The sequence below is a fragment of the Populus trichocarpa genome, chromosome 17, assembly GCF_000002775.5.
Source record: "Populus trichocarpa isolate Nisqually-1 chromosome 17, P.trichocarpa_v4.1, whole genome shotgun sequence".
NCBI classification, from domain to species: domain Eukaryota; kingdom Viridiplantae; phylum Streptophyta; class Magnoliopsida; order Malpighiales; family Salicaceae; genus Populus; species Populus trichocarpa.
Genome location: NC_037301.2, coordinates 2,171,816 through 2,196,233, shown reverse-complemented (window position 1 = coordinate 2,196,233; position 24,418 = coordinate 2,171,816). Strand labels below are relative to the sequence as shown.

General features: G+C 34.4%; 2 protein-coding genes across 4 annotated transcripts; both read left to right on the top strand.

Moving 5' to 3' along the window:
• The first annotated feature begins 5,349 nt into the window (after positions 1 to 5,349).
• LOC18106936 (probable E3 ubiquitin-protein ligase ARI7) lies at positions 5,350 to 13,854 on the top strand. Of its 2 annotated transcripts, XM_006372830.3 has the most exons (15): positions 5,352 to 5,689; positions 7,250 to 7,374; positions 7,552 to 7,657; positions 7,772 to 7,862; positions 8,720 to 8,892; positions 9,485 to 9,589; positions 9,686 to 9,774; positions 9,944 to 10,051; positions 10,143 to 10,233; positions 10,352 to 10,441; positions 11,824 to 11,871; positions 12,001 to 12,072; positions 12,209 to 12,308; positions 12,555 to 12,681; positions 13,238 to 13,854. In XM_006372830.3, exons 1-15 carry the CDS (start codon positions 5,480 to 5,482, stop codon positions 13,413 to 13,415), a joined length of 1,713 nt encoding a protein of 570 aa, XP_006372892.1. In that variant the 5' UTR covers positions 5,352 to 5,479; the 3' UTR covers positions 13,416 to 13,854. The 2 variants fall into 2 exon arrangements, with proteins under 2 accessions (XP_024444891.1, XP_006372892.1); XM_024589123.2 differs by lacking the exon at positions 10,352 to 10,441 and having other exon boundaries at positions 5,350 to 5,689.
• Positions 13,855 to 15,752: 1,898 nt separating this feature from the next.
• On the top strand, positions 15,753 to 23,934 carry LOC18106934 (DExH-box ATP-dependent RNA helicase DExH8). 2 transcript variants are annotated; one of them, XM_024589392.2, is made up of 14 exons: positions 15,753 to 16,053; positions 16,496 to 16,673; positions 16,857 to 17,033; positions 17,334 to 17,481; positions 18,268 to 18,582; positions 18,943 to 19,089; positions 19,165 to 19,345; positions 19,983 to 20,263; positions 20,341 to 20,463; positions 20,556 to 20,700; positions 20,874 to 21,142; positions 21,218 to 21,409; positions 22,812 to 23,339; positions 23,574 to 23,934. In XM_024589392.2, the coding sequence occupies exons 1-14, from the start codon at positions 15,891 to 15,893 to the stop codon at positions 23,823 to 23,825; spliced, it is 3,099 nt and encodes a 1,032-aa protein (XP_024445160.2). In that variant the 5' UTR covers positions 15,753 to 15,890; the 3' UTR covers positions 23,826 to 23,934. The 2 variants fall into 2 exon arrangements, with proteins under 2 accessions (XP_024445160.2, XP_024445161.2); XM_024589393.2 differs by having other exon boundaries at positions 15,754 to 16,053; positions 16,860 to 17,033.
• Positions 23,935 to 24,418: the final 484 nt, after the last annotated feature.

Genomic DNA, 24,418 nt, shown 5'->3' with positions numbered 1-24,418 from the left:
CCTTTTCCTTCTCGTTCCCTTTTAGTGCTTTTTTTTTTTTTCTTTGCCTTTTTTTTTCCCCTGGTTTCTTTCATTTTGGTCTTCTATAGTATTTTAAATTTTAAAATTATATTTAAATACTTGATATTATATTGAAAACACACTTTAGAATAAAAGATTATCGTTTTAATAAAAAAAACATAACATCAATCATAATGGAATTGATTTATTTAGCTTTGTTTTTTTATTTACTTCATGTGTTACAACCTAGGTTTTTTAAAAGTTAATTCTCGAGTCAAATCTATAAACTATAATTAACATGAATTTTATAAAGCATAGTCGTTTTCGTGTAGTAATAGACACAAATTATTATGGTTTGCTATGGTTAAATGACTATTTTACCTCTCCGCTCATCAAAATAGTATTGGTTTAGGGATATGATCGTTTTTTCATAAAGATACAATGATTACTGTTGATTTTTATTGGTCAGATTAGCTTTTTCAAACAATAAATAAATAATAAAAATATTGCAATACCTTTTGAAGAAAATAAAAAATAACTTGCATTGAAGGGTTTTTTTATCAATATGCTTTTCGTTGCACAATATAATTAATACCAAACCCTTATAGTAAAAACAATTAGACTACCATGGAAGGGTTTTTTTGTAAATTCATTTTTTATATCCAATGTAATTACTTTCGTTTCTTGTATACAAAATTTTATAAACTAACATCTAAGGAATTTTTGGATTTTTTTTTCATGATTTTTACATTATAAACAATGTAAATAAGGGTTAGTTTTATCTTTTTAGAGGTATAGAATAAATAATAATAAAAAAAAGCATCAGGCATCTAGAGATAATGTGTCTACCCATAGGGAAGAGCTGCTACATTCAAGTAGCACATGTAACATGCTTTGGTGGCCAAAAACACCAAATTATTGTGTCGCCAGATTCGATGGAGTGGCTATGCTTCTATTGGACTCACGTGTGTATCATGGTTCTCGGTGATTTAGCGGCACTCATGTTTTTTCTTTCCCCTTTCTTTTGTCTCTTGTGGCATCAAGATACATGTTGGCCAAGAAAAAAAAGGAATGTGTGTCCTCTGATTTTATTTTTATTTTAGTTATAGTCCTTATTTGATTAATTTTTCTTTTCATTTTCATCCCTTTAAATTTTTATTTGATTTTTATATTATATTTGGCCTTCATTCTCTTTGTTGCTATGTTTTTCTCTTCAATTTTATCATTTGAAATTTATTTTGTTTTGGTTTTTATATTGAATTCGGTTCTTATTTTTTTAATTACTATTTTTTTCTTTTTAATTTCATCTCTTGAGATTTTATTTAATATCATATTTGGTCTATGTTTTTTAATTGTTATTTTTATATCAATTTTCTAATTGAATTTTGTTTTAGCAATTTCATCCCTCATTATTTTATCTATTTTTATGTCAAATTATGTTCTCATTCTTTTAACTGTTTCCCCCCTCCTTTCCATCACTTTTTTAAATTAATTTTCTTTTTTTTTTGTTTCATTCATCAATATCTCATTGGTCTTTAGTTGGTGTAATGCCAGTCTCATGTCTCGTGTGAGCCTAGAGAAATTTTTGTAAAATAATAAAGAATGGATAAATAAGATATTATGAGAATTTTATTATGATAAAATTAATAATGATTAGTGAGATTATTTTGAAAAAAAAAATAGAGATTTTGGACCAAGTTAGTATAAAGAGGGTATTAAATGTTAGAAGAAGATTAGGAAAATAACAAAAAAATAAATTAAGAGATTTGTGGAGCAAGTTTTTAAATTTTGAAAACTTCCATCTCTCTTTTTATTCCTTTGAGGTCAACGTTAAATATATTGAGAGAAAAAGGAGCCAGCATGAAAATTTTCAAAAACATTCTTGTGCAAATACTTAGAAAAAAAGGGATTGAGGGTAAAAGTGGGTTTAAAAAAGGATTAAACAAAATAAAACACTAAGAGTAGAGAGGATTTGTAGAGAGAGAGAGAGAGAGAGAGATTAGAGGAAAGAGTGAAGAAAGGAGGAGAGAACAAAGAAGACTTGGAGAAAACCTAAACTAGTTAGTGTTCGAAACTAAAATTAGAACTTAGTAGGGTATGTAGAACGTGTTTATGTCAATTTAAATATAAATTTCTTGATTTTCATTAGAATTCTTGCAAAATCGAATTAGGGTTCTAAATGGAAATTTTTGGGAAAGGTAAATTATCTTAAAATTAGGTTTCTAGGATCATTGTAGGTTATGTAATCAATGAATTTATAATGAAATAATGAAGAAATTAGAGGATTAATGAGGCCTTAGGTGGCCAGCCATACTTAGAGAAATGAATAATATTTTTTCTTAATAGCTTTTATAAAGTGAGTTGTAATTATGTCATAATGATGTGAGTGATGTTTTTTTAGTATTTAATGTTGTTTTACATAGTGATGATGAGTTTAATAAATTGAGAATTTAGTGTAATTGAAGAAATTGTTAGACAAAAGAATAAGAAATTGGTTCCCAAGTAAGAAAAATTATAGAAATTAGCAAGTTCATGTTTTTCTTTCCTAGGGTCGACCAATAATTATTAAAGGATGGTTAAAGTAGTCATGTTTTAAGCTAATATGAAGATTTTATTAAGATATGATATATGGTGTAATTAGAATATAATAAGGGTAGATAAAGATGAAAGTATGATGAAATAGTTATGTATGGTTAATCATTTAAATAATTAATAAAAAATTAAAATGATGAAGTTATATGTACCATATGACTAATTCTGTTAGAAATCAAAATAGAACATTGAGAATGAAAAGTTAAATATAATAGTTATATTTATTATTGAGTCTATTAAGGGCAGTGCTGATTAATAAAAGAATTGATTCACATGGGATACCTTAATAGTTGTGCCACTAACTCAAATCGGAGGAGGAGCTTCTAACACAATAGGTAAGTGCTCAGCACTTATAACATTGTTATGTTATGTTAATGTTGAAAATTATTCATTTATTGTGATATTATTGTGGAAACAAGTAAATAAATGAATGATGGAAGAAAAGGAAATACATGAAAGGAGAACTTGATTAGCTACTCCTGAAGGGAGACTAACAATGTCAAAAGACTTTTAACATCGATACTAGAAATGGATAAAATTAAGGCATTTAAAAGAATCTGATTCGTTATTCTGGGTAGTTGAATAACTAATTATATCAATGAATTATATTGATACAGTCATTTTCATTAAAACTTGATTAACTACTCCTGAATGGATAAACTTAAGGCATTTAAAAGAACCTGATTAGTTATTATGGGTAGTTGAATAACTAATTATATCAATGAATTATATTGATACAGTCATTTCCATTAAAACTTGATTAGCTACTCATGAAGGAAGGTTAATGATGCCAAGAGGTTTCTTAACATCGACATTTTCAAATAATGGATTTAAGATACTCGAAAAGGGGTTAATTAGTTTTTCTGGGTCAGGATAATTAATGATATCATTGGGACATATTGATATCAACGCTAATTTCTAATTCTGATTAGTGGATGCCAGGTAAATGAGTCTAATGATGCTTTGTAAAATTACTTGCATTAACTAAACTTAGGATTTGAGGAAAGTAATAGTATAAAAGGAACATTAGGAGATCATAGATTTTCAAAAGAAATAAGATGGACTAGATATCAAAGAAAGTGTGACAATATGACTGTGTTGAATAAAAAATAATGATTAAATAAAAACCAAACAAGAATGTATGATCGATAATTTAAAAAATTGAATATTACTATAGTTGCATTTTCATAATAATTATGTTTATCTTTCAGGGCCTTTTCATTTATGTCATGTGTAGTCATTTTCTTATCATGTTTTGTTATTATAGACTAAAAATAATATGTACTAATTTTTAGATTGACTGTAATCTTATTTAATTGTGTATTAACGATGTCCGAACTCTATTTTTGATGCATGGATATGAACAAACAAAATTATTAATATGATGTTTTTATGACTTGGATGCTTATATTTCAAATTTTATTTTTCCTTAGATTGAATAATTATTTGTGGATATAATCATATATGTTTGGAGTAGAATGATAAGTATCATTGATGTTTGGTGAGATCCAAGATAACTGAATTAAGATTTGATATTGTGTATAGAAGTGTAACGAGACATAGTCGATAAATTGAAATTTTTTGGTATATAAGAAACTTTTTTAAAATTTTGGTAGACTATATGCATAAAAAATTGGTGTGAATAAGTATAAATATATTTTTTTATTCAATAAATTTTAGAACTGTTACACCTCGGGTCACAAGTGTGAGATGTTAACTTGGATCGACATAATTTATTATTCCCCTTTTCCAAACTATTTTTTTTTTAAATTTCATTATTTAATATTGTTTTTATTGAAAATTTAATTCTTTTATTTTTTTTCAATTTATTTTTTATAAAGATAACCCAACCTTACTATCCAAGATCATGAGTTTACCATGCAGACTTAAATTGGCCCGAACAACTTGTTTGAGTTTTGTTTTGGGTTCATCTAATTAAAATATTATTTGATTTTGTATGGTAGTTATTATTTTTTTCAATTTGAGATGCTTTCCAACCCTTTTGTTTGTTTTTAAAAGTTTTCTTTATTTTACTTTATCTAGAAATTCTTTTTTTTGTTATACTTTCAAAAAAAATTAAACTCCTTTTTTAAGGGCTGCAAATCACCCTTATTGTTTTCTTCTAAAAAAGTGAATTATTGTTTGTTATAAAAAAAAATCCACGTATCTAATCAACATGTGTTATGAAAAAAAATAATTTTTTATATAAAAAATATTATATCTAATAGGTTCAAGGTTGATTACATAATTTATCAGGTTAATTCTAGTTAATTCATGATACGATTAATTTTTTTTATTTTTAATTTGTTATTGATTTTTTTTAATATTCACCTAAAATAAAAACTTTGCTATAAAAAAACATATTAAATAAGTTATTATATATATTTTAAATATTTTTTTAATTCATATTATGGAGAAAATAAAATAATTATTAAGAATAAAATTTAAGTACTAAAAATAACAATAATAATATTTTTTTTAATTTATGCAAATCACGCCACCTTTTTAACCTTCTAGGTGGTGACCTAGTGGTAAGAGCTTGGGATTAAGAGGTTTGTTTCCTTTGTGATTTTAGATTCGAACCCTGTGGTTGTTCATATGATGGCCACTGGAGGCTTACATGGTTATTAATTTCAAGACCCGTGAAATTAACCAAAATACACACAAGCTAGCCGAAGATCCAAATTTAACTCAAAAAAAATTTTCACCTAACGCATAATCCGCGCACGCTTATTATTACCTCACTCTTCGCTCCTATACCTTTCTCTCCATAATATATTATTTTTCCTAATTTACAAAAACCCTTTTTTTATTTTTAAAAAACTATCCTATTAATTTATCACACTTAATCCTCTCCTCCTCCCAATTCTTTTTAGGGTTTGACGAGATGGACTCAGAGGATGACATGATGGACGCGAACGACGTCGAATCAGTTGACGATGATTTCTATAGTGGTGACATGGAGGATGATTATTACAGTGATGGTGTTTATTATGATAATGATGATGATGATGTTAATGATGATGATGACGGTCCTGATTATGATTTTATGGCTGAAGCTGTTGATGATCCCGATGACTTGTCGTTCCGCTCTCAGGTGATCTTTTTGTTTGGTTTTTTTTTGTGATTTTAGTGATAAACTTTACTGCTTTGAACTTGTTGTGCTGATTTTGGGTTAAGAGGAGTAATAAGTGATTATTTGTTTCTTTTAGAGATTTTAAGGGCTAAAGCTTATTGCTTTAGTGGAATTGAGGTGATGTGTAGATTTGATAAAGATAATTTGGTGGGAATTAAGTAGTTGTTATGGGGATTTTAAGTGTGTGTTTTTGTGAGGGTAGATGGGTTTTTTTTTGTTTAGAGGAGTGTAGGTTTAATTAAGGTTTGTTTGGTTGATGAGGAAAATTTTGATGTGAGTGTAGGGAATGGGTGAATGAAGGGATGATCATGTGCATGTTAGTTGAGCTAAATTTGATTATATAAGGGTAATTTATATGGTTGATTTTGCTTTTTGACTGATGGTTAGGAGAGGGGAGCATTGAACTTAAGTAAAGCTAGTATGTTTTTTGCTAGAAATTTTTTTGTACTGGGTAGAGGTTTCTTTTGGCTACTTAGTGTTTGATGGAGGGATGCGAAATTGGACTAGGGAATCATATGCTGTATGTTGATTTTGGTGATCAAGTATCGGACATTGAGTTCGGTTCACTTAAGCCACATTAGCCACATTGTGATATTTGGTTTGATTATAATCTCCTTTACTGCTATATATTGGATTAGGTGTTGGAAGGCATATTGCTTCTTGGTGTTTCTCCTGTGACAAATTTTAGGTGGAAGAGAGCCTAACTGATTTAAGCAGTTGTTTTAGGCTGTGGAAGACATCTCTTTTCATGTTGCATCATCTCCTCTTTTTTCTTTTTTTTTTCCAGTGAAGAAGCAGGGAATTTGACTTTTTTTACCTTTCCTCCCAATTTGTGATCACACTGATATGCTTTTAATTTATGTTATGCGGGCGTCTCTGGATTTGTAGCTGTTCATCCATCTAATAATTGATGGGTTTGATTTCACAAACCAACTTAGAATGAAAACAAGAAGTAGAGAGTTATTAAGGATCTCAATTCAACTACGATGGGCTTTACTTTTATACTACGACGACGATGATGGTTGCATTGCTGAGGCTGTTGTCGAGCCTGATGACATGTCTTTGCTTTGCTTAGGGTCTGTCTGTTTTATTGAAGAGGAAAATTTGAGGAAATGTATGGAATGAGTGAATGAAGGGATGTGCTTGTTTAGTGTGATTGAAAGATTGTTTGGTTGATAAGAGGACATGGGTAGAAAGATGAAATTTTGGGTAACAATTTGGTATTCAAATCATGAGTGAATGAACTTACCTGATTCTAAGTGTTGTATTAGGCTCTGCATTGTGTCTCTTTGTGTTTCCTTGGCCCCTCCTTTTTTTCCTTCTCCTTTATTGCTTTTCCTCACTACAGAAACATGTTGAATCTGTAAAAAATAAATAAAAATATAATCCTTTTTGGGTGTTGGAACATTACTCTTTGAAGCTGGAAAGTTAAAATTGTAAGGTGATAGCTCTTTGGTTTTGATTTTGCTTTGTTTCTTTATCTATTAGCTTCTAATATTTTGCATGTGTTTTCTGTTTCAGCAAAGTTATACAGTCTTGAAGGAAGAAGATATACGTCAACGCCAAGAAGATGATATAACAAGAGTATCTACTGTCCTTTCCATATCAAGAGTCGCAGCAAGCATCTTACTCCGTCATTATAATTGGTAAATTAGCAGATCTTTTTTTTTTTGTACTTAGTTTGTTAGGGTTTAGACAGATGCTTGTATTGTTGTTCACAGCTAATCAGTGAATTGTGTGTGGAAAATAACTATGGCAACTTGTGCATTCTGTGCAGTAGAACTACTTCTATCTTGGTGTTCTAATGAAATTCAGCATTGCAGGAGTATTAGTAAAGTGCATGATGCATGGTTTTCTGATGAAGATGCTGTCCGAATATCTGTTGGCTTGCTAGACAAGCAAGTAGTTCAGTTTTCCAATGCTCGAGAAGTAAGTGCTCTAGTTACATGACTGTGTGGTTTAAGATTGATATCCACAGCTTTTTTTTCTGGCACCGTGTGCGTGTGTGCTTGTGCAACTTACACCGGTTGCTCTTATGACCAGCTTACTTGTGGGATCTGCTTTGAATCCTTTCCTCGCAATAAAATTGTCTCAGCTTCTTGTGGCCATCCTTTCTGTAATACATGCTGGTCAGGTAAATTTCCTTTTTTTTTCTTTTGTTATTTGTATATTTATTTATTACTGTCATCATCATGAAGATTGATACTGAGATTTAATTTCAGGTGTGCATCAAATTCATCTGTGATTCTTGGGGGGGCATCTTTTTTTATGCTTTGTTCAAAACCAGTGCATGCTTTGAAGTTTAATTAGACTCAATACAAAGTTGGGATAGAAGGAGGAATAGTTACCCTCCCCTTAATTATTTTTTTGAGGAATTTAGTGTACTTTCCCCCCCATTAAGTGATAAGATATATAGGGAATTTTAATTCGAAAAGCCTGAAGAGTGGAAAGATTGCTTGATTATAATTGGAAAAATAAGAGTCATGGAATTATAAACTCAATATCTTCCCTTGTCAACACTCTAGTTTTGTGTTACTGGAATTTTTTACTATCTATAGGCAGGGTTATGGAAAACCTCCAATCCCCTTCATTTTTTTCATTTCCTCTCATAAAGGTTCTTCCAAATAAAAATTGTATGGTTCATTTCTCTTATGTCGCTTTCTGTTTCCCAATGAAGAACAGTGTAAGGGCTAATATTTTGGTCTTGTTTTTTGGGTTTTATTCTCTTTTATCGTGTACTTTGTACAATTGCATGTCTGTGTGCCTCCCATGCCTTTTTGTTTCCCCTTCAAGATTTTATTACTTTATACAAAAAGAACTTGATTTGATTGTAGCAAGTTCTGCATATATCTTGTTTATTACTCTTCCGGCTGGAACATGTTTGCAATTGATAAACTTGAGCATTTTATTGCCAATTTGAATAGCTTAGCTTTTTCCATGCTTTCCAGTTAGTCATTATTAATTTTTCGCTATCCTTTCCTCACTACGTAGGTTACATTAGCACAACAATTAATGATGGTCCTGGATGTTTGATGCTAAGATGCCCTGATCCATGTTGTCGAGCTGCTGTTGGTCAAGACATGATCAATTTGTTAGCCCCTGATGAAGATAAGGAGAAATACTCTCGGTACCTCCTAAGGTCCTATGTTGAAGGCAACAGAAAGGTGTGCCCGCAATATGGAACCTCAAAATCTTGTTACTGTATTTGGTGTAATTCTCTGTTTCCTGTTAGTGTTAAAAGTGGGTATGGTCATCCCTTCTTCCACCAAATACTGGCGCACAAATTTGGTGATAATTATAATTTGTGTTTTTTAGTAATTTGCACAATTTATTCTGCCATTTTAGTGCTAAAAGTGGCTATATTCTCCTTTCCCCCATCATGAGTTCCCTCTTATTGTTACAACCTTCTTTACAATGTTGTGTCTGTACAATCATTTGGTTTATTTGGTTAAAGAGGAATGCTAGAGTTTTCAATGGTCAGTTTACATCTGCACAGTCGCTGTGGGATAGAATAGTGTTTCTTGCTTCTTTATGGTGTCATGCTTCAGGTTCTTTTAGAGGTGTTTCTGTAGCTGACTTTCGGTAAGATCGGGATGCTTTATTATCATAATTTTGTTGTCTGTTTCTTGGTTTGGAGGATGGGTCATTATCCCAACTGTTTTTGCATATTTTCTTCTTTCATTAATAAATCTTCTGTGATCTAAAAAACTTATTTTTACCACATATCCTTTTCTCTCTTTTCTTGTTTACTTTCAGACCAAGTGGTGTCCTGCTCCAGGATGCGAGTATGCTGTTGATTTTGCTGCTGGCAGTGGAAGCTTTGATGTCTCCTGCCTCTGTTCACATAGCTTTTGCTGGAACGTGAGTGCTCACTTCATATTGAAAGTGTTACTATACTAGATTCTGTAGAAATTAGTTGTCTTGTAGTGATTTGTTATTGCCATTGGGTAACTGCAGTGTGTGGAGGAAGCTCATCGTCCAGTAGACTGTGGCACTGTTGAAAAGTGGATTTTGAAGAACAGCGCTGAGTCTGAAAACATGAATTGGTAGATAGATAGAGACTTATTTACTCCCTTTTATTGATGACAGGGATATATGTCATCACACACACACACACACACACACGTGTAGAGCTGTAAGAAGATAGTTTTAAATAGTTGATACTATTAAGAGCTGATGCTGCTTTATACTGATTTTATATTTGATTACACTCAGGATACTTGCTAATTCCAAACCTTGTCCAAAATGCAAGCGACCAATTGAAAAAAACCAAGGGTGCATGCACATGACATGCACCCCTCCTTGTAAATTTGAATTTTGTTGGTAAGTTCTTAATGTTTTGCTGAAACCTTTGAAAATTGATTATCCTCTGGATGGGGGATGGGGTTTTGTTTAACCTCAATGGTAAATGCAGGCTGTGCCTTGGTGCATGGTCAGATCATGGTGAGCGGACAGGTGGTTTCTATGCTTGTAACAGATACGAGGCAGCCAAGCAAGAGGGAGCAGTAAGTGTGCTAATATTGTCAGTTTTATTAGATCTACCTCATGCATTGTGTTAATTCCTTGAAATGGTTAAGATGGTGATTCCTTAATGTCTTGCAAAATTCATATTATAACTTGTAGTATGATGAGTCAGAGAGGAGGCGAGAAATGGCAAAAAATTCTTTGGAGAGATACACCCATTATTATGAACGATGGGCAAGCAATCAGTTGGTATGCGAAAGTTTTGTTTGTTGCTGTTTGTATGTCAAGTTACAGCTTATTTCTTTATTTCTTTTGTAGTTTCTTTCCCATCATTTCTTGCTGGTGTTATCTCAAAGTTTCTATGATAGTTTTCTTTTGTATGTTAACTGTTGATTTGCATTCTTTAAGGCTGATACCATTAATTTCCCTCCTTTCCCTTGGTGCTTTTGGATGTTTAGTTGCCTGCACAGCACTCAGTTAATTTTTTGACATTCTTTAAAGTTAAATCTGTTAATTTTTCTCTTCCTTGGAAGTTTTGAATGTCCTATTCTTGCATTGAGTTAATTTTTCTGTGTTTGTGCTAAGCTTTCAATGATTTTCATTCATCCGAGGGATATTTGCGGTGGAAGTTAGAAGTGACTTTTCTTTGGTAATACGCTTGAATTTTACTGCAACTCAAATGTGCATATATGCAGTAATTTTTGCATATTGATCAACTTGTTAACGCTATAGCCCATGTATATATTTTGTGGTTTGATTTCTTGCACCTATTATGCAAAAAATTTAAGGCACCTAATCTTGGTCTATATATCATGCTAACACTGTCTTTCAAGATTTACTACTATGGGTATTTCTGTCACAGTTAACTTTAACTTAGAGCTGATTAGGAATCGTGGTATAGTTTTTTCTGAGATCTTCACGAGCATTCCCATTTAATAGGTTGACCTGTGCTGCTGTCTCTTGTTCATTCCAAGTTCCAACTAACATTTTTCAATTGAAGGGTGGGGGTAGAAAGAAGTATGAAAGCGATTAGGGTCAAATGTAGTGTGCTTTGATTGCCACCGTGGATCAGGGTTAGAAGGCCCTTTTTTAGCTTTGACTTGTGTTTTTCTTTCTTTCGTTCCTTTTTTTTGTTCTCTCACAGCTGTGTAATGGAAATGAATTTGGACCAGCACAAAAAGAAACAGAAGAGTCAGTTCCAGAAAAAGAAGAGAAATAATGAGAAATAGGCGAGGATGGAACCGAATGAGCTAGTGCTATTTTGCTCTGTACCTAGTTGAAATCAGTTGGATAGATACGTAATTTACTCAATCATTCTTAAAAAGCCCTCTCCACTATAAAGATATAACAATGACAAAGGACAACATTTGATTCTTGTTTTTATTGGAATTTAGATTCTCATTTTCTGACTGTAACCTGTACCTCTTGCAAGGATCTCTCTAGAGAACTTGTACTTAGATTACTGTTTTACGAAAAAGTTCAGTAAATGCTAAAGTTTATTTGTTTTTTCTGTTATACTTTTGCTATTATATTCATCTCAACCCTTTTTATCCTTTTCTTTTTAATTCATTTGTATACATGGACTTGGAGCATGTCTTAATGGAATCTGAAAGTTTTGTTCTATGTGGCAGTCGAGGCAAAAAGCTCTTGCAGATTTGCATCAAATGCAGACTGTGCATGTATGTAAACTTGTTCATACTATTTGTTCTTCATTTGCAAATTTCAAGTTATCTATCAAATGTTCTATATCTATTAGCTGCCTGCTGAATGATATCAGAGATTGTTTTAACTTTTTGTTTTTTTTCTAGCTTGAGAAGCTGAGTGACGTACATTGCACACCTGAGTCTCAGCTGAAGTTCATAACGGAAGCCTGGCTTCAGGTGAATTGTCATATAATATTTTGCTATTACTATTACTATTTTTTTTTTTTGTAGAGAGGTTGGGGGAGGGAGGAACAAAAGAAAGGGAAAAGATCAAGCCATGTATCATCTTTTGTCTTCCCGTGTTTGTTTGCAGATAGTTGAATGCAGGCGAGTTCTGAAATGGACATATGCATATGGGTTTTATCTTCCTGAGCATGAGCATGCCAAGAGACAGTTTTTTGAGTACTTGCAAGGTATGCATATGATTAATTATTTACCAAGTAATTGTATGAGACAGGTTGCCAGTGGTCTCACAGCCCAACTACATGCATCCCTTCACATAAGAGAGGCGGGGTACATGGTTGTGGGTCCATCTTGAGTTAGTGCTTATACAAACCAAGCATGGATAAAAAGAAGATAAGAGAAAGAAGTATGCTGGGTTTATCTATTTGTTCTTGATGGCACCATTGCTAATAAAATAATCTCTGCATGCTCTGTAGGTGAGGCTGAGTCCGGTTTGGAAAGGCTTCATCAATGTGCAGAGAAGGAACTACAACAGTTTCTTGCTGCTGATGGCCCATCAAAAGAGTTCGATGAGTTCCGGACGAAATTAGCTGGGTTGACCAGGTATTGTTGCAAATTGTCATTGACATGCTCTTTATGTTTAGGTTTAGCCCCTTTAGGGGCAGCTGCTTGTCTAGAAGGTTTACAGATAGTTTTTCAGCTGTTCAAGCTTTACTTTTATAATTTCCAAGTGTACATATGTAATTGATAGATGGCCCTTTTTGTCCAAAAAATGTACAACATCTAACTACTTATCCATGAAATTGTTTCCAGTGCTGCACGGAGCCATCATTATTTTAATGTTCCTTTTTTCCATTCATGGATTTGTAGATGCTTAATTAGGAGAGTAGTTCTTGTATGCATCTGAATTGCTCGAGAGGTTGAGATGCTTGAAAACTTGGTGGGACGATGTATCAGGAGTTTCATCACCTAATTAGACAGCAGCACTTCTTGCACTTTCTTTCACCTCCTGGACAATAGTCATGTTAAATGTCATTATGCACAGTAAAGATTCATCTCCTCTTTAAATTTGTTGAATTAGATGTTTGTACAAGCATTTAGATATTACCGCAATTATAATACTGGCATTAACTCCTCTTTACATGCCTACTTTCAACAGCGTGACAAAAAATTATTTTGAGAACCTGGTTAGAGCATTAGAGAATGGTCTAGCAGATGTGACTCAAGCTGCTTGTAGCAAGACCTCAAGCTCAAAAAATGCCAGTGTCAGCAAAGGGAAAGGTGGCAAGGGAAAGGGTGGTAAAATGGGTGGTTCAAGCAAAAATGGAGATGATTAATCTTCCAATTCCAATTCCAAGCTGCTTCCACATGACAGGTATGCTGCCGCAGCCATCTAAACTTCAAAACCTTTGTGCCCGTGGAAGCTGGAACCTTTTAGGAACAAGTACTCTCCAAGCAAGTTAAAAGAAGGATAATTGCTCTTTCATTTTTTGGTTTGATGGCTCATCCTTTCCAGAGGCTGCTCAATGTGTGAATGGTTAGTAAGATGTCAACGGACTGGAAGAATAAAAACAGCTTCTCATTCAAATCTGTGTGGTTTTGCCGCAAGCGCCATGCTTGGTGTACTGTATATAGTTGTTGTCTGTTTACTGACATATCGATCTGCAACCTGCCTTTGTTGCTGGTAATTATATGTATAGGGAACACTTTTAATCTGTGAACGATTTACTCTTTTGTGAAAAAGTAAACTGAAACTTCAACGGACTTTGCTTTGAACTTCGTTTCTCACTTCCCTTGACTGATGGTCCATGCGATCTGCCCTTTCAAAAATCCAGTGAGCAGTGATATGGTATTGTGTCGGTTCAGCTTTCAAATTGGTGGCGCTGAACAATTTGTTGTCATGCTAGCTTCCATATCTATTTCGGTCACCGTCAACTTTCTGATTCTTTGCAACTTTAAAGCTAATTCAGCAATGAAAATCCAAGGAACAAAGTTGAAGTTATAACTGTTTCACTGGATGTTTGATTATGCTTGTTTCGCAGCCATGGAATCATGATCATGATCATGATCATTTTGAATGAGCTTCAACATCTAAAATTACAGATGGAATGCATGAAAAATCAAGGCCCTCAACTACTCAAGACAAGAATTGATTAAAGAAACATTAATCTTGAATCAAGTTTTGTTAAGATTAACCCTAATCTTGACTAATCATGTTTCCCATTTTCGTAACACCTAATCGAGGCTTCTTTCTGGTCAAATTTTAACCAGAAAGAAAGAAAGAAAGAGAGGAAAATCATTATCCTAATCTATAGAATGGCAATACCTTGACACTCTCCAAAATGGTCTTGGTAACCATTGCCGCAGCACGATCGGTGCAATTCCGTTTAGAAACAATCCTATAAAAAAACTCACCTCCCTTGCAAAGTTCCATGACAAGACGAACAGCATCTCTATCCTCATATGCCTCCTTGAAGCTTGCAATATTAGGATGTTTAGGCAAATGCCTCATGATCTCCACCTCTCTCCTTATCCTCCACATCAATTGTCTTCCAGAATCAAACCATCTACGTGGTGGCCCAGTGGTAAGAGCTTGGGACCAAGAGATTTGCTCTCTCTATGATCTCATATTCGAGCCCTGTGGTTGCTCATATGATGGCTACTGGAGGCTTACATGATCATTAACTTCAGGGCCCGTGGGATTAGTCGAGGTGCGTGCAAGCTGGCCCGGACACCCACGTTAAACTAAAAAAAAAAATTATCTCCTAGAATCATGCTAGTACGAGTTGGAGGCATTTGCGTGTTTCGTATGCTAGGTTTATCAACCAAAACAAATTATATAATTATAAATTTAGGGACGATCTAATCACAATAATATAAATTACATAAAAGAGGTTTTATATTCATAATCATGATAATTATTTGGGTTCTGTCTTATATACATTTTATTCTTGCACACGAAATATTTTTGTATTTGATAATGTCTTAAAAAATACATTTTATTATTCTTCAATAGGATATAAATAATTTATTCAGAGCGTGTTTGAAGTGTGGTTATAATTATTTTTTACTTGAAAATATATCAAAATAATATTTTTTTTATTTTTTTAGAATATGGTTATAATTGTTTTTCACTTCAAAATATATCAAAATAATATTTTTTTATTTTTTTAAAATTACTTTTAATATTAGCGTATTAAAATAATATAAAAAAATAAAAAAACATTAATTTAAAATAAATAAAAAATAAATAAAATTTAATTTTTTTAAAAAATATTTTTAAAACAAACAAACAATAACCTTGCCCCTTTAAAAAGCAAAGCTGTGTAAAAATGAGATCACGGCCGTCCGTCAACACGAGTCGTCGAAAAAGCGTCAATGATTCGAAAGTGAACGGTCCAACGGCAAGTATTTTAAAACCCGACAGGGACCCGCCTCCTTCTTTAACTTGCGGAATAAGGAGGTGACGTTGCTATTTCATGTACCCAGGTGTAGTTTTCGCACACTCAACACAGGCGAAAAAATAAAAGTCAAAGACCAAAACGAAAGAAAAATCCCTCCATCAACCAATTAGAGTAGAACTAATTCTCGAGCTCAACTAAACCTTACTTTCTCCAATGATAGCCCATCATCGAAAAAAGGGCCAATATAAAGCCCGTGGCGGGAGAGAGAAAAACTGCTCTTCCCTTGCAAAACAAGCAGTACTAGCGGACACTACTTTCTTCCCATTTTCCTTCGCTTCTCTCCTTGTCCGCGCAGAAAAAGGGATTGCGATATAGTACTGAGTTTGTGAGCGAGCGAGGGTTTTGAAAATGGGGGAATCGCCATCATCTCCTACGTCGTGCAGCTCTTCACGTTCTGCACCATTTCCGCAATCGAACTTCGCGTCTCTTCCAGTAATGGCTCGCAAGGACAAAATTGTCGAGAAAATCTTGGAAAATCGCGTCACTCTCATCGTCGGCGAGACTGGCTGCGGTACGAATCCTTTCGTTATTCTCATTTTTTTTTTGCATTTTCTCTTTTAGTTTTTGGCCGATAAAAAAAAGCAAAAGGATAAAAATAGGAAAAAATCTGTTTGGTTCTGAAATGATCAAGCTGAAAAAAAAATAGTAATAATGGAAACAAGTTTTATTATAACAAATATCCTGGTTTTTTACTTGATACCATGGAATATTTACTCTCTTTTTTGTGAAAAAGAGAAAATCGTAGTGCTTGTAACCTGCTGTTATGGATGACTGGGGTTTATCACTCTTCGGAAAAAAGAAAAGGAAGATTTTTATTTTAATTAAAATCTGAGATGAGTTCAAGTATATTGGATTGGGAGGGCTTATGAATTTATAATAATTTACATGGTTTTTGTATAATTATATTTTTAGCATTTTGTGGTGTTAATAGATTTTTCTGTTTTATTTTGAAGGAAAGAGCTCTCAAGTTCCACAGTTTCTTCTGGAAGAAAACATGAAACCCATTTTATGCACACAACCAAGGAGATTTGCTGTTGTTGCTGTTGCTAAAATGGTTGCTAAAGCTCGTAACTGTGAACTTGGAGCACAGGTTGGATATCACATAGGTCATTCGAAGCTTATATCGGCAAGGTATTGTCCAGACCGTGCGTTGATTTACTTGCTTTTCCATCACTTTTGTGTCATCTCTACTCAAGTACTGTGCTATATCCTCTCGTTCTCTCTGCTTGACACTCAAAGTGAGGTCTTGGGACTGTGATGTGTCTTTTTCCTATTACTGGTGGTCTTTACACTAATTACTTTTCTTTGCTTTAGCAGTTCAGAAATTGTCTTCAAAACAGCTGGTGTTTTGTTGGATGAAATGCGAGATAAAGGGCTGAACGCTCTCAACTACAAGGCTATTATTCTTGATGAAGTGCATGAAAGATCTGTTGAATCTGATCTTGTTCTTGTTTGTGTCAAGCAGTTTCTGTTGAAAAACAATGACCTGAGGTACCTCTTTGGCTTTTATCATGTATAGCAATGTTTTCTGTATTATTGAATTTTGTTTTCTTCCATCCTAAATTGCTTGGTTGAAGCCTTTGTTTGCTGACTTGTTGCTATTTTCATTTTTTTTTCCTTCCTCTCCTGCGCTATTTTCATGCTTTTTTTTTCTTCCTCTCCTGCTCTCACCTTCTCAGTTTATTTCTACAAGAGTGGGATATTTGTCTCTTTGCGTTTTCTATGTTACATAGCAGTTGAGTTGTCCGAGTCATGTTATTTGGAAGTCTGACAGATGTTTGTTCTCTTCAGGTTGGTATTGATGTCGGCAACTGCTGATATTGCAAGATACCGAGATTACTTCAAAGACCTCGGTAGGGGTGAAAGAGTTGAGGTGCTTACAATCACTAACACCAACCAACAGGCCCTTTTCCAGCGAAGAGTTTCATATCTTGAACAGGCAAGTGTTTGTATCTAGGGACTTTTCTTGATGGAATTCGTGCTCTTCATCAAAGACCTTGAATTGATGAAGAAATCAACTGGTTTTAATTCTAGAGTTTTCAAGCACAATGCCTCCTTTGAGCATTCTATAAATGTAAAATATCAGTTTTTATAACAGATGTCTTCTCTTGGCACTATTTAATGATATTTTGGCTTGGGACGCAATAAAGTACAGGGAGTGGGGATGCCTAAATTGATTGTTTTATGACTGCCATATTTATACTAGATTTCCATTAGGAAGCCTTCGGCATTCCAGACTAGCAAATTTGAGCTAAATAATTAACATGTTCCTTTAAGAATGAAGAAGTTGGTCAGTGAGTGTGAATCAGTTTAATAGGTGGTTGAAAATAACTTGGGCGTGGTTAGTTGGTTGACATAGGAATTTGACAGCATAAAAAATAGATGATGCAATCGATATATAAGTTGTTTGGAAATATTCCCACATAACTAGGTTTTGAAGGGATAATATGGTTGGATGAAGTTTTGAAGGAGGTAAAAAGCATGCAATGTAAATTCTCTATAATCATTCATGTTGTACAAAAAGATCATTTGTTAGGTATTTCACTGCATAGGCAATCATGATGAAAACATCACCATGCAAGTATGCATTGGTGTGTGGGGCTTGCATATATCTGAATGAAAGGGACCATAGAGGCAGTGTCAGATTCTTTGATGGCATGCGATCTTTTGACAGAAAAGCCATTCCTTTAGTATAATTAATGATTTTGTTCTTTTTTTGGAGCAGGTAACTGAACTTCTTGGAACGAGTTCAGACTTATTGGCCCAAACCTACTGTTCAGGACCAAACCCTTCTATGGCTGCTGCTGATATCAAACCAGAAGTGCATAGACTTATTTTTGATTTGATTTTGCACATTCATGAAAATGAACCAGACATTGAAAAGGGCATTTTGGTTTTCCTTCCAACGTACCATGACCTGGAGCAGCAGTGGCATCGTCTGAATCCACTTAGTTCATCTTTTAAAGTTCACATTTTACATGGAAGCATTGACACTCAACAAGCTCTTTTGGCTATGAAAATCTTGAAATCTCATCGTAAGGTATGCATCTAATTGGTTGGGACATCATTAATGTGGTTAGTGGAAGACAATAGGGAAGTGAATCTGCATCTGACATTCAAAAATCAAACAAAATGTTCACATCTTATTATACACATACTTCTTGTAAGGCTTGAAAATGTTTAAAAGCTTAATTTGTGCCCTTTTTGTTCTAGGGTTGGTTAAGTTTTGGTGCATATTTTCCATCAGACATAAACATACACACTGGACACAGTAAAATTTATCAATAGAGTTTGATTCTTCAATTCTTTCATTCACAAATGTTTATGACACTGATGCCTTTAGCCACTTTTAGTTTCAGTTCTAGAACTTATCGTGGTTGAAGTTGTTCCCTTTTCATAGGTAATATTGGCCACAAATATTGCAGAATCATCTGTAACCATACCCAAAGTAGCCTATGTCATTGATTCATGCCGATCTTTACAAGTTTTCTGGGACGCTACTAGGAAAAAGGATTCTACAGAGCTTGTTTGGGTTTCTAAGTCTCAGGTATCGTGAGCATCGTAAAGGTTGTTCTTGGATTTGTATAATCTCACTCTCTTATTAGTGCAAATTATGGTTTAGGCTAATCAGCGGAAAGGGAGAACTGGTCGAACTTGTGATGGCCAGATATATCGGTTGGTCACAAAATCATTTTTCAACAAGCTGGAGGATCATGAACGTCCAGCCATATTGAGGTTGTCATTGCGGCAACAAGTTCTTCTGATGTGTTGTGCTGAATCCAGAGCCATTAATGATCCCAAGGGTATGGTTCTTATATTGTTGTGAATTGTACTTCACAATTAATGGTTGGGGTGGAATATCTTTTTCAATTCACATGCTGCCACTTATCTTGCATAGATGCATGAATTGGAAAGAACACATTTCCTTCCCTATGCTTGAATTACTTTTCTTTACACTGAAATGAGCTGGTGCGTAAAATTTGGATTCAACTCAAATTAGGTCAGTTATTTCACGGCATTCATCAGAGAACTTCCTTTGTAGGTTTTTCTACTGTTTACTTGCACAATGCGTGATGCAACAAAGTGAACCATTTTGTTGGTGTTGAATGAATGCCATGATCAAAATCTTAAACTGTCAAGTAGGTCAAACTGCACACTGTATATACTTGACACCTTGTAGATTTGCCTACCCTGCTTGAACCACATTTTAAGTTATAACATTCTCCTGAAACCTGAGTTAGGCTCTTTATTTTATTTTTATCTTGTTGTATTTGCAGTTTTTAGTGCGAAAATAACTGTCAAGTGATTTAGATGTTAGCCGTTGGTATTAATTGTTGAGATCGGTGTCAAAGATCATGCTAAAGTATCTGAACCAAACTCCTTATTTTTAGTTTGTATACTGAAATTTGAGCATCCTAATTTCTGTAAATTTGATGCCAGTCTTGTTGCAGAAGGCTTTGGATCCCCCAGATCCTGAGTTTATTGAAGATGCATTAAATTTGCTTGTTTGCATGAAGGCATTGGATAGACCATCTCCAAGGGGGCGGTACGAGCCCACCTTTTATGGACGGTTGCTTGCCAGTTTCCCATTGTCCTTTGATGCTTCTGTGCTTGTACTCAAGTTTGCAGACTTTGGATTGCTCCAGCAAGGCATTCTACTGGGCATATTGATGGATGCCCAGCCTCAACCGATTCTTCGTCCTTTTGGAGAGGAACATTTGGTATTGTCTTATAAGTTGCATGTGCTTGCTTGTGGGAACAATTCCCCCTCTGATAATTTTTTTTTATCAATCTTCAGTATACAGAGTACGCTTACCGATACTATGGTGGAGACTGCGACTATTCTGTCCAAATTGGTCGAAAGGAGATGATACTAATTGGAAACTTGGGTGCATATCAGTTCTGGCAACATATATTTAAGGTAAAATTGGTTGCTAGCTCACACCTTTTGAAGAATGCTCTTAGTTGTAGATATTTTGTATATGATTTTAAACATTCTGCCTTCTTCTGAAGGATAAGCACCGCCTTGAACGCTTGAAACACCTTTTAAAGATTGATGAAATGAAAGATACCACTGTATTGCTGCCAAAGATCGAAGAAGAATGGTGCACATCCCATAATCTTGTCCAATCATCACTACATAATGTCTCTGAAATATGTATGTATTTAAACACTAGCATCTATGCTTTGTTACATGCAATCATTACCTTGTCTTGTATGGTAAACCTCTTTGGTTTTTCAATTCGATTATATTAATATTCTCATTTCTTTTCTTTTTTCTTTTGTTTTCTCTTCCAAGCTTATCTCCAGTTTGGTGATCTTTTCTTTCAGATGAAGATATACTAAATTCACTGCATCGGTTTCGGCCAAGATTTCTGGGTACCTGTAATGATTTACCGACTTGGCATGCCCCTTATGAATTTAAGCACACTTGTCTTCTAAAATGTCAGCCAAAAGGAGATAATGATACTGTTGTTGCGGATGATGAGCATGATGAGCCATCTCATGAAACAAGGAAATGTTTTGCGGTACCATTTGTTGCTCCAAGTCACTTTCAGACCATAAAAGTGGCTGAAAATTTGTCAAATATTATCAAAGAGGTAATATGCCTTGCACCTTTAGCTTACTTTATTGACATATTAATTATCATTTCACTTATTTCCCATGTTCAACAGATAAGAGTTCGGCATACAGACAGCACGTCTGACGATCAGCATGGGTATATTGTTAATGTGTCTCATGGCAATGAAGAAGCTTCTCTGTGTGTATATTTTATGAAGGGATCCTGCAACAGAGGCAGTCAATGTTTGTTTTCTCATTCAGCTCAAGCGAAAAGAGATCCGTGCAAATTCTTTTTCACTTTACAAGTATTTCACTTCTGTAGCTTGAGTTCTCTCTTTATATTCTATACTGCTTTCTTTTTGTCATTACTGCAATAATTAGCATACTATGTTTAGGTGGCAAAGCTTTGACGTAGGGCCATTCTAGCTCTATCGATCCTAGCTACGATTCAAAGGCTGGGCCTATAATGTTAGTGTTATTTTGTACTAGTAATCTGAAAGAGAAACTGATTGAGAAAGTTGGACTGGTGGTGACACCTCTCTTGTCTTACCATGTCTTCATAGTGAGGATTGATGCAAACTCCTTGATCAAACAGTGGAGAAAATTTGGACAAAGCATAGTTTTAGGTGTGGAAGGATAGAAAAGTTGATACACGTGAACCCAGTTAATTTGGAGTTGATGCATATTGTTTTTGATGTAGTGTGGGTGGGGGGATTCTAAATTTTCTGAGTTTATCTTCAACTTCGAATTTTATTGAATCATTTTCTACATTTGAATTTATTTTCTAGTACTGTATGACAGGTAGAATTTTTTTCTTTCATTCAGTAAAACAGTTAAGATAATAGCCAGATGAGCTTGCAGGCAGGAATGAACTAAAGCTGCAATTGCGAATGAGGTTTTGACTGCTGTAATCTAATACATAGCATTGACAACACAAGTTCTTTTATCCCTATCTAATGTTGGAACATAGAAAAATTATCTAACGGCCCCTCTTTCATAGCTGCAAACCTTCTTATTTAGGAATCAGCTACAGTTAATTCCCTTTTGCAATTAACACTACAGGCTGATGAAGATGCAGTTAGGAATCAACTGCAATCACAATTACAACTGAGGTTTTGACTGCTATAATCAGATATATTACTGGAAATAGGAAAAATCATCTGGAAGCCCCAGTGAAATAGCTGCAGACCTCCTTATTTAGCATTTTAGCATAGGATGTAATTTGTCTCTGAAGCCTTCATATGATTTTTAAGTCATTGATGATATGTTATTCAGGTGACTGAATTCTCATGTCCCTCCATTGAAATTCTGTTTAAATCTGCTCTTACTTTCAAAACAATATGTGCTTAACCCTATCTTATATATATATATATATATATATATATATATATTGAAAGTAACTTGTGCCAACCCACAGTTTTAGATGCCAGAATAACTTCACTTTGTTTATCTAACTGAGTTTGTAAGCATAGTTAGTAGATTAATTTGCCTGGTTGACAGTGAAGAATATGGTTTTCCAAGTGCTTGTAACAGTTCGTTAAAAGCCCCAATTGTGGTTCTCATGCATTCCTCAGCTACTTGTTAAGGCCATGTCTGAGAAAATGTGTTTGTGGATGAGATCCCTCTTGAATAATTTGACATGAGTTTCTGATTCTGATGATATCTTTGTTACTTGTATATATCTTGTAATGGTTAGTAAATTTTCAGGGATGTCGAAATGGAGAGACTTGTTCCTTTTCTCATGTTGTGGGTCCATCATTGTCATCATTTAGCTCAACTCCATGCATGCCAGAAGATGGTGCTGTCAATGCCGCGTCCCTGCTACGTTTTCTTCCAACGTCTTCTGATGGATGTGTTCTGTTATTGGATGACACTGATTTGCATTTCTCCTCAAATCTTGCTCGTCACTACGATCCTTGCAAAATAATCTCTACAACATGCATGTCAGACACTTTCATGTGCGACCCATCATTGATGGGTATCAGAATTCTGTGGGGTCTCCACCACCCATACCAAACCATTATTTCCACTCCCAGAGATAGTCCCATTCCATGGAGTGAAGTTAAGTGCATATTGTGGTTGCCTAATTTAGATAGTTACAGTGAAAATTTGGAGAGGCAGAAAACTTTTGTGCAGAATTTCTTTGAGTACTTAGCCATCCGAATATTAGCTGATGCCTTGTATGAAGTGCAAGTTATCCTCGTCATGAACAATATCAAATTTTCACTGCTACAGGTAATTGTTTTTTGCATTTGTGTTTATTTTCTGCTCTATGCATCATTTAAAATGTCATTTCCTATTTGCGATGAACTTCTGCATGACGCATCTTTTTCCTTCTTATTGTCATTTGCTAGAATGATTTACGTCTGCTATGTGTGGCTAAAACCAGCTATGATTCTGGCAGTGCAGCTTACAGTGGTGATATTTGCAACGATGAGATAGTCTGAACGTGTTTTGTTGTTATTTCAGGTAGAGAAGTTGGGGAGAGACAGCTTCTTTTTCCTTGGAGAGTCTTTTCCATTCGACGAGGAAAGCTTTGGTCAGATGCCAAATACAGTCACTACTAGAAAGCCAATGATGGTATCAAAGCCCATCTCATACGTATTTATCCTGCAACCGCCTACTGACGTTCAGTTTGGCAACTATGCTGCCATACTTCAAAAACATCTGCACGATGTCAATGGGAACCATGTGGAGGGTTTTCAGGGTTTGCATTCTTAATCTCGCAATCTATAAATTTATGATTTTATATTGTAGATAGATGATGGATATCAATGACAATGTTATCAGCTACTGGTTTGCTTGATATATTGTGGCTTTTTTCATTTCACACGTTGCTGCCACCCTTTGAATTGAATTGGTTAATACCGGGCAAAACTAAATGCATATTTATTGTTTAAATTTGGATTAGCTGCTTAAACTTTTTGCTACCTGACATTTTTTACACGGGATTTGTTGAAGGATATTATAATAAATGAAATAGTCTATCATTGTAGTAAAACTCCTGCAGCATAATTTCGTCAGCTTGGTCAACAGAACTGAAATCCTGCTCTGCTAAGATGGGCCTGCGAAATTTGTGATTTGACAGAAGAAAAATAAGAAAAAAAAAAAGTTCCACGGAGATAGTCTATAGAATTTCAAATTTTGGAAGGATTGGAACCAAATCTAAGTGAATTTCAGGATTTGGTTCATTAAGAAATATTTACAAAAAAAAAAAGTGGGTGCTGATACAGAGGAAAAGATGGGTTTGAATGCTTGTGGTGGCGCTGATCTCGGCTGGGGTGGTTAATGGGTGCTGATACACATTCATTCCT

Bases quoted from the DNA above. Each gene is read 5' to 3' on its own strand.
- LOC18106936 (XM_006372830.3), top strand. From the start codon at position 5,480: ATGGACTCAGAGGATGACATGATGGACGCGAACGACGTCGAATCAGTT. The intron at 7,375-7,551 runs GTAAATTAGCAG...TCAGCATTGCAG, and splicing joins TTACTCCGTCATTATAATTG to GAGTATTAGTAAAGTGCATG. The intron at 9,590-9,685 runs GTGAGTGCTCAC...GGGTAACTGCAG, and splicing joins CACATAGCTTTTGCTGGAAC to TGTGTGGAGGAAGCTCATCG.
- LOC18106934 (XM_024589392.2), top strand. From the start codon at position 15,891: ATGGGGGAATCGCCATCATCTCCTACGTCGTGCAGCTCTTCACGTTCT. The intron at 16,054-16,495 runs GTACGAATCCTT...TTTATTTTGAAG, and splicing joins CGTCGGCGAGACTGGCTGCG to GAAAGAGCTCTCAAGTTCCA. The intron at 23,340-23,573 runs GTAATTGTTTTT...TTGTTATTTCAG, and splicing joins TCAAATTTTCACTGCTACAG to GTAGAGAAGTTGGGGAGAGA.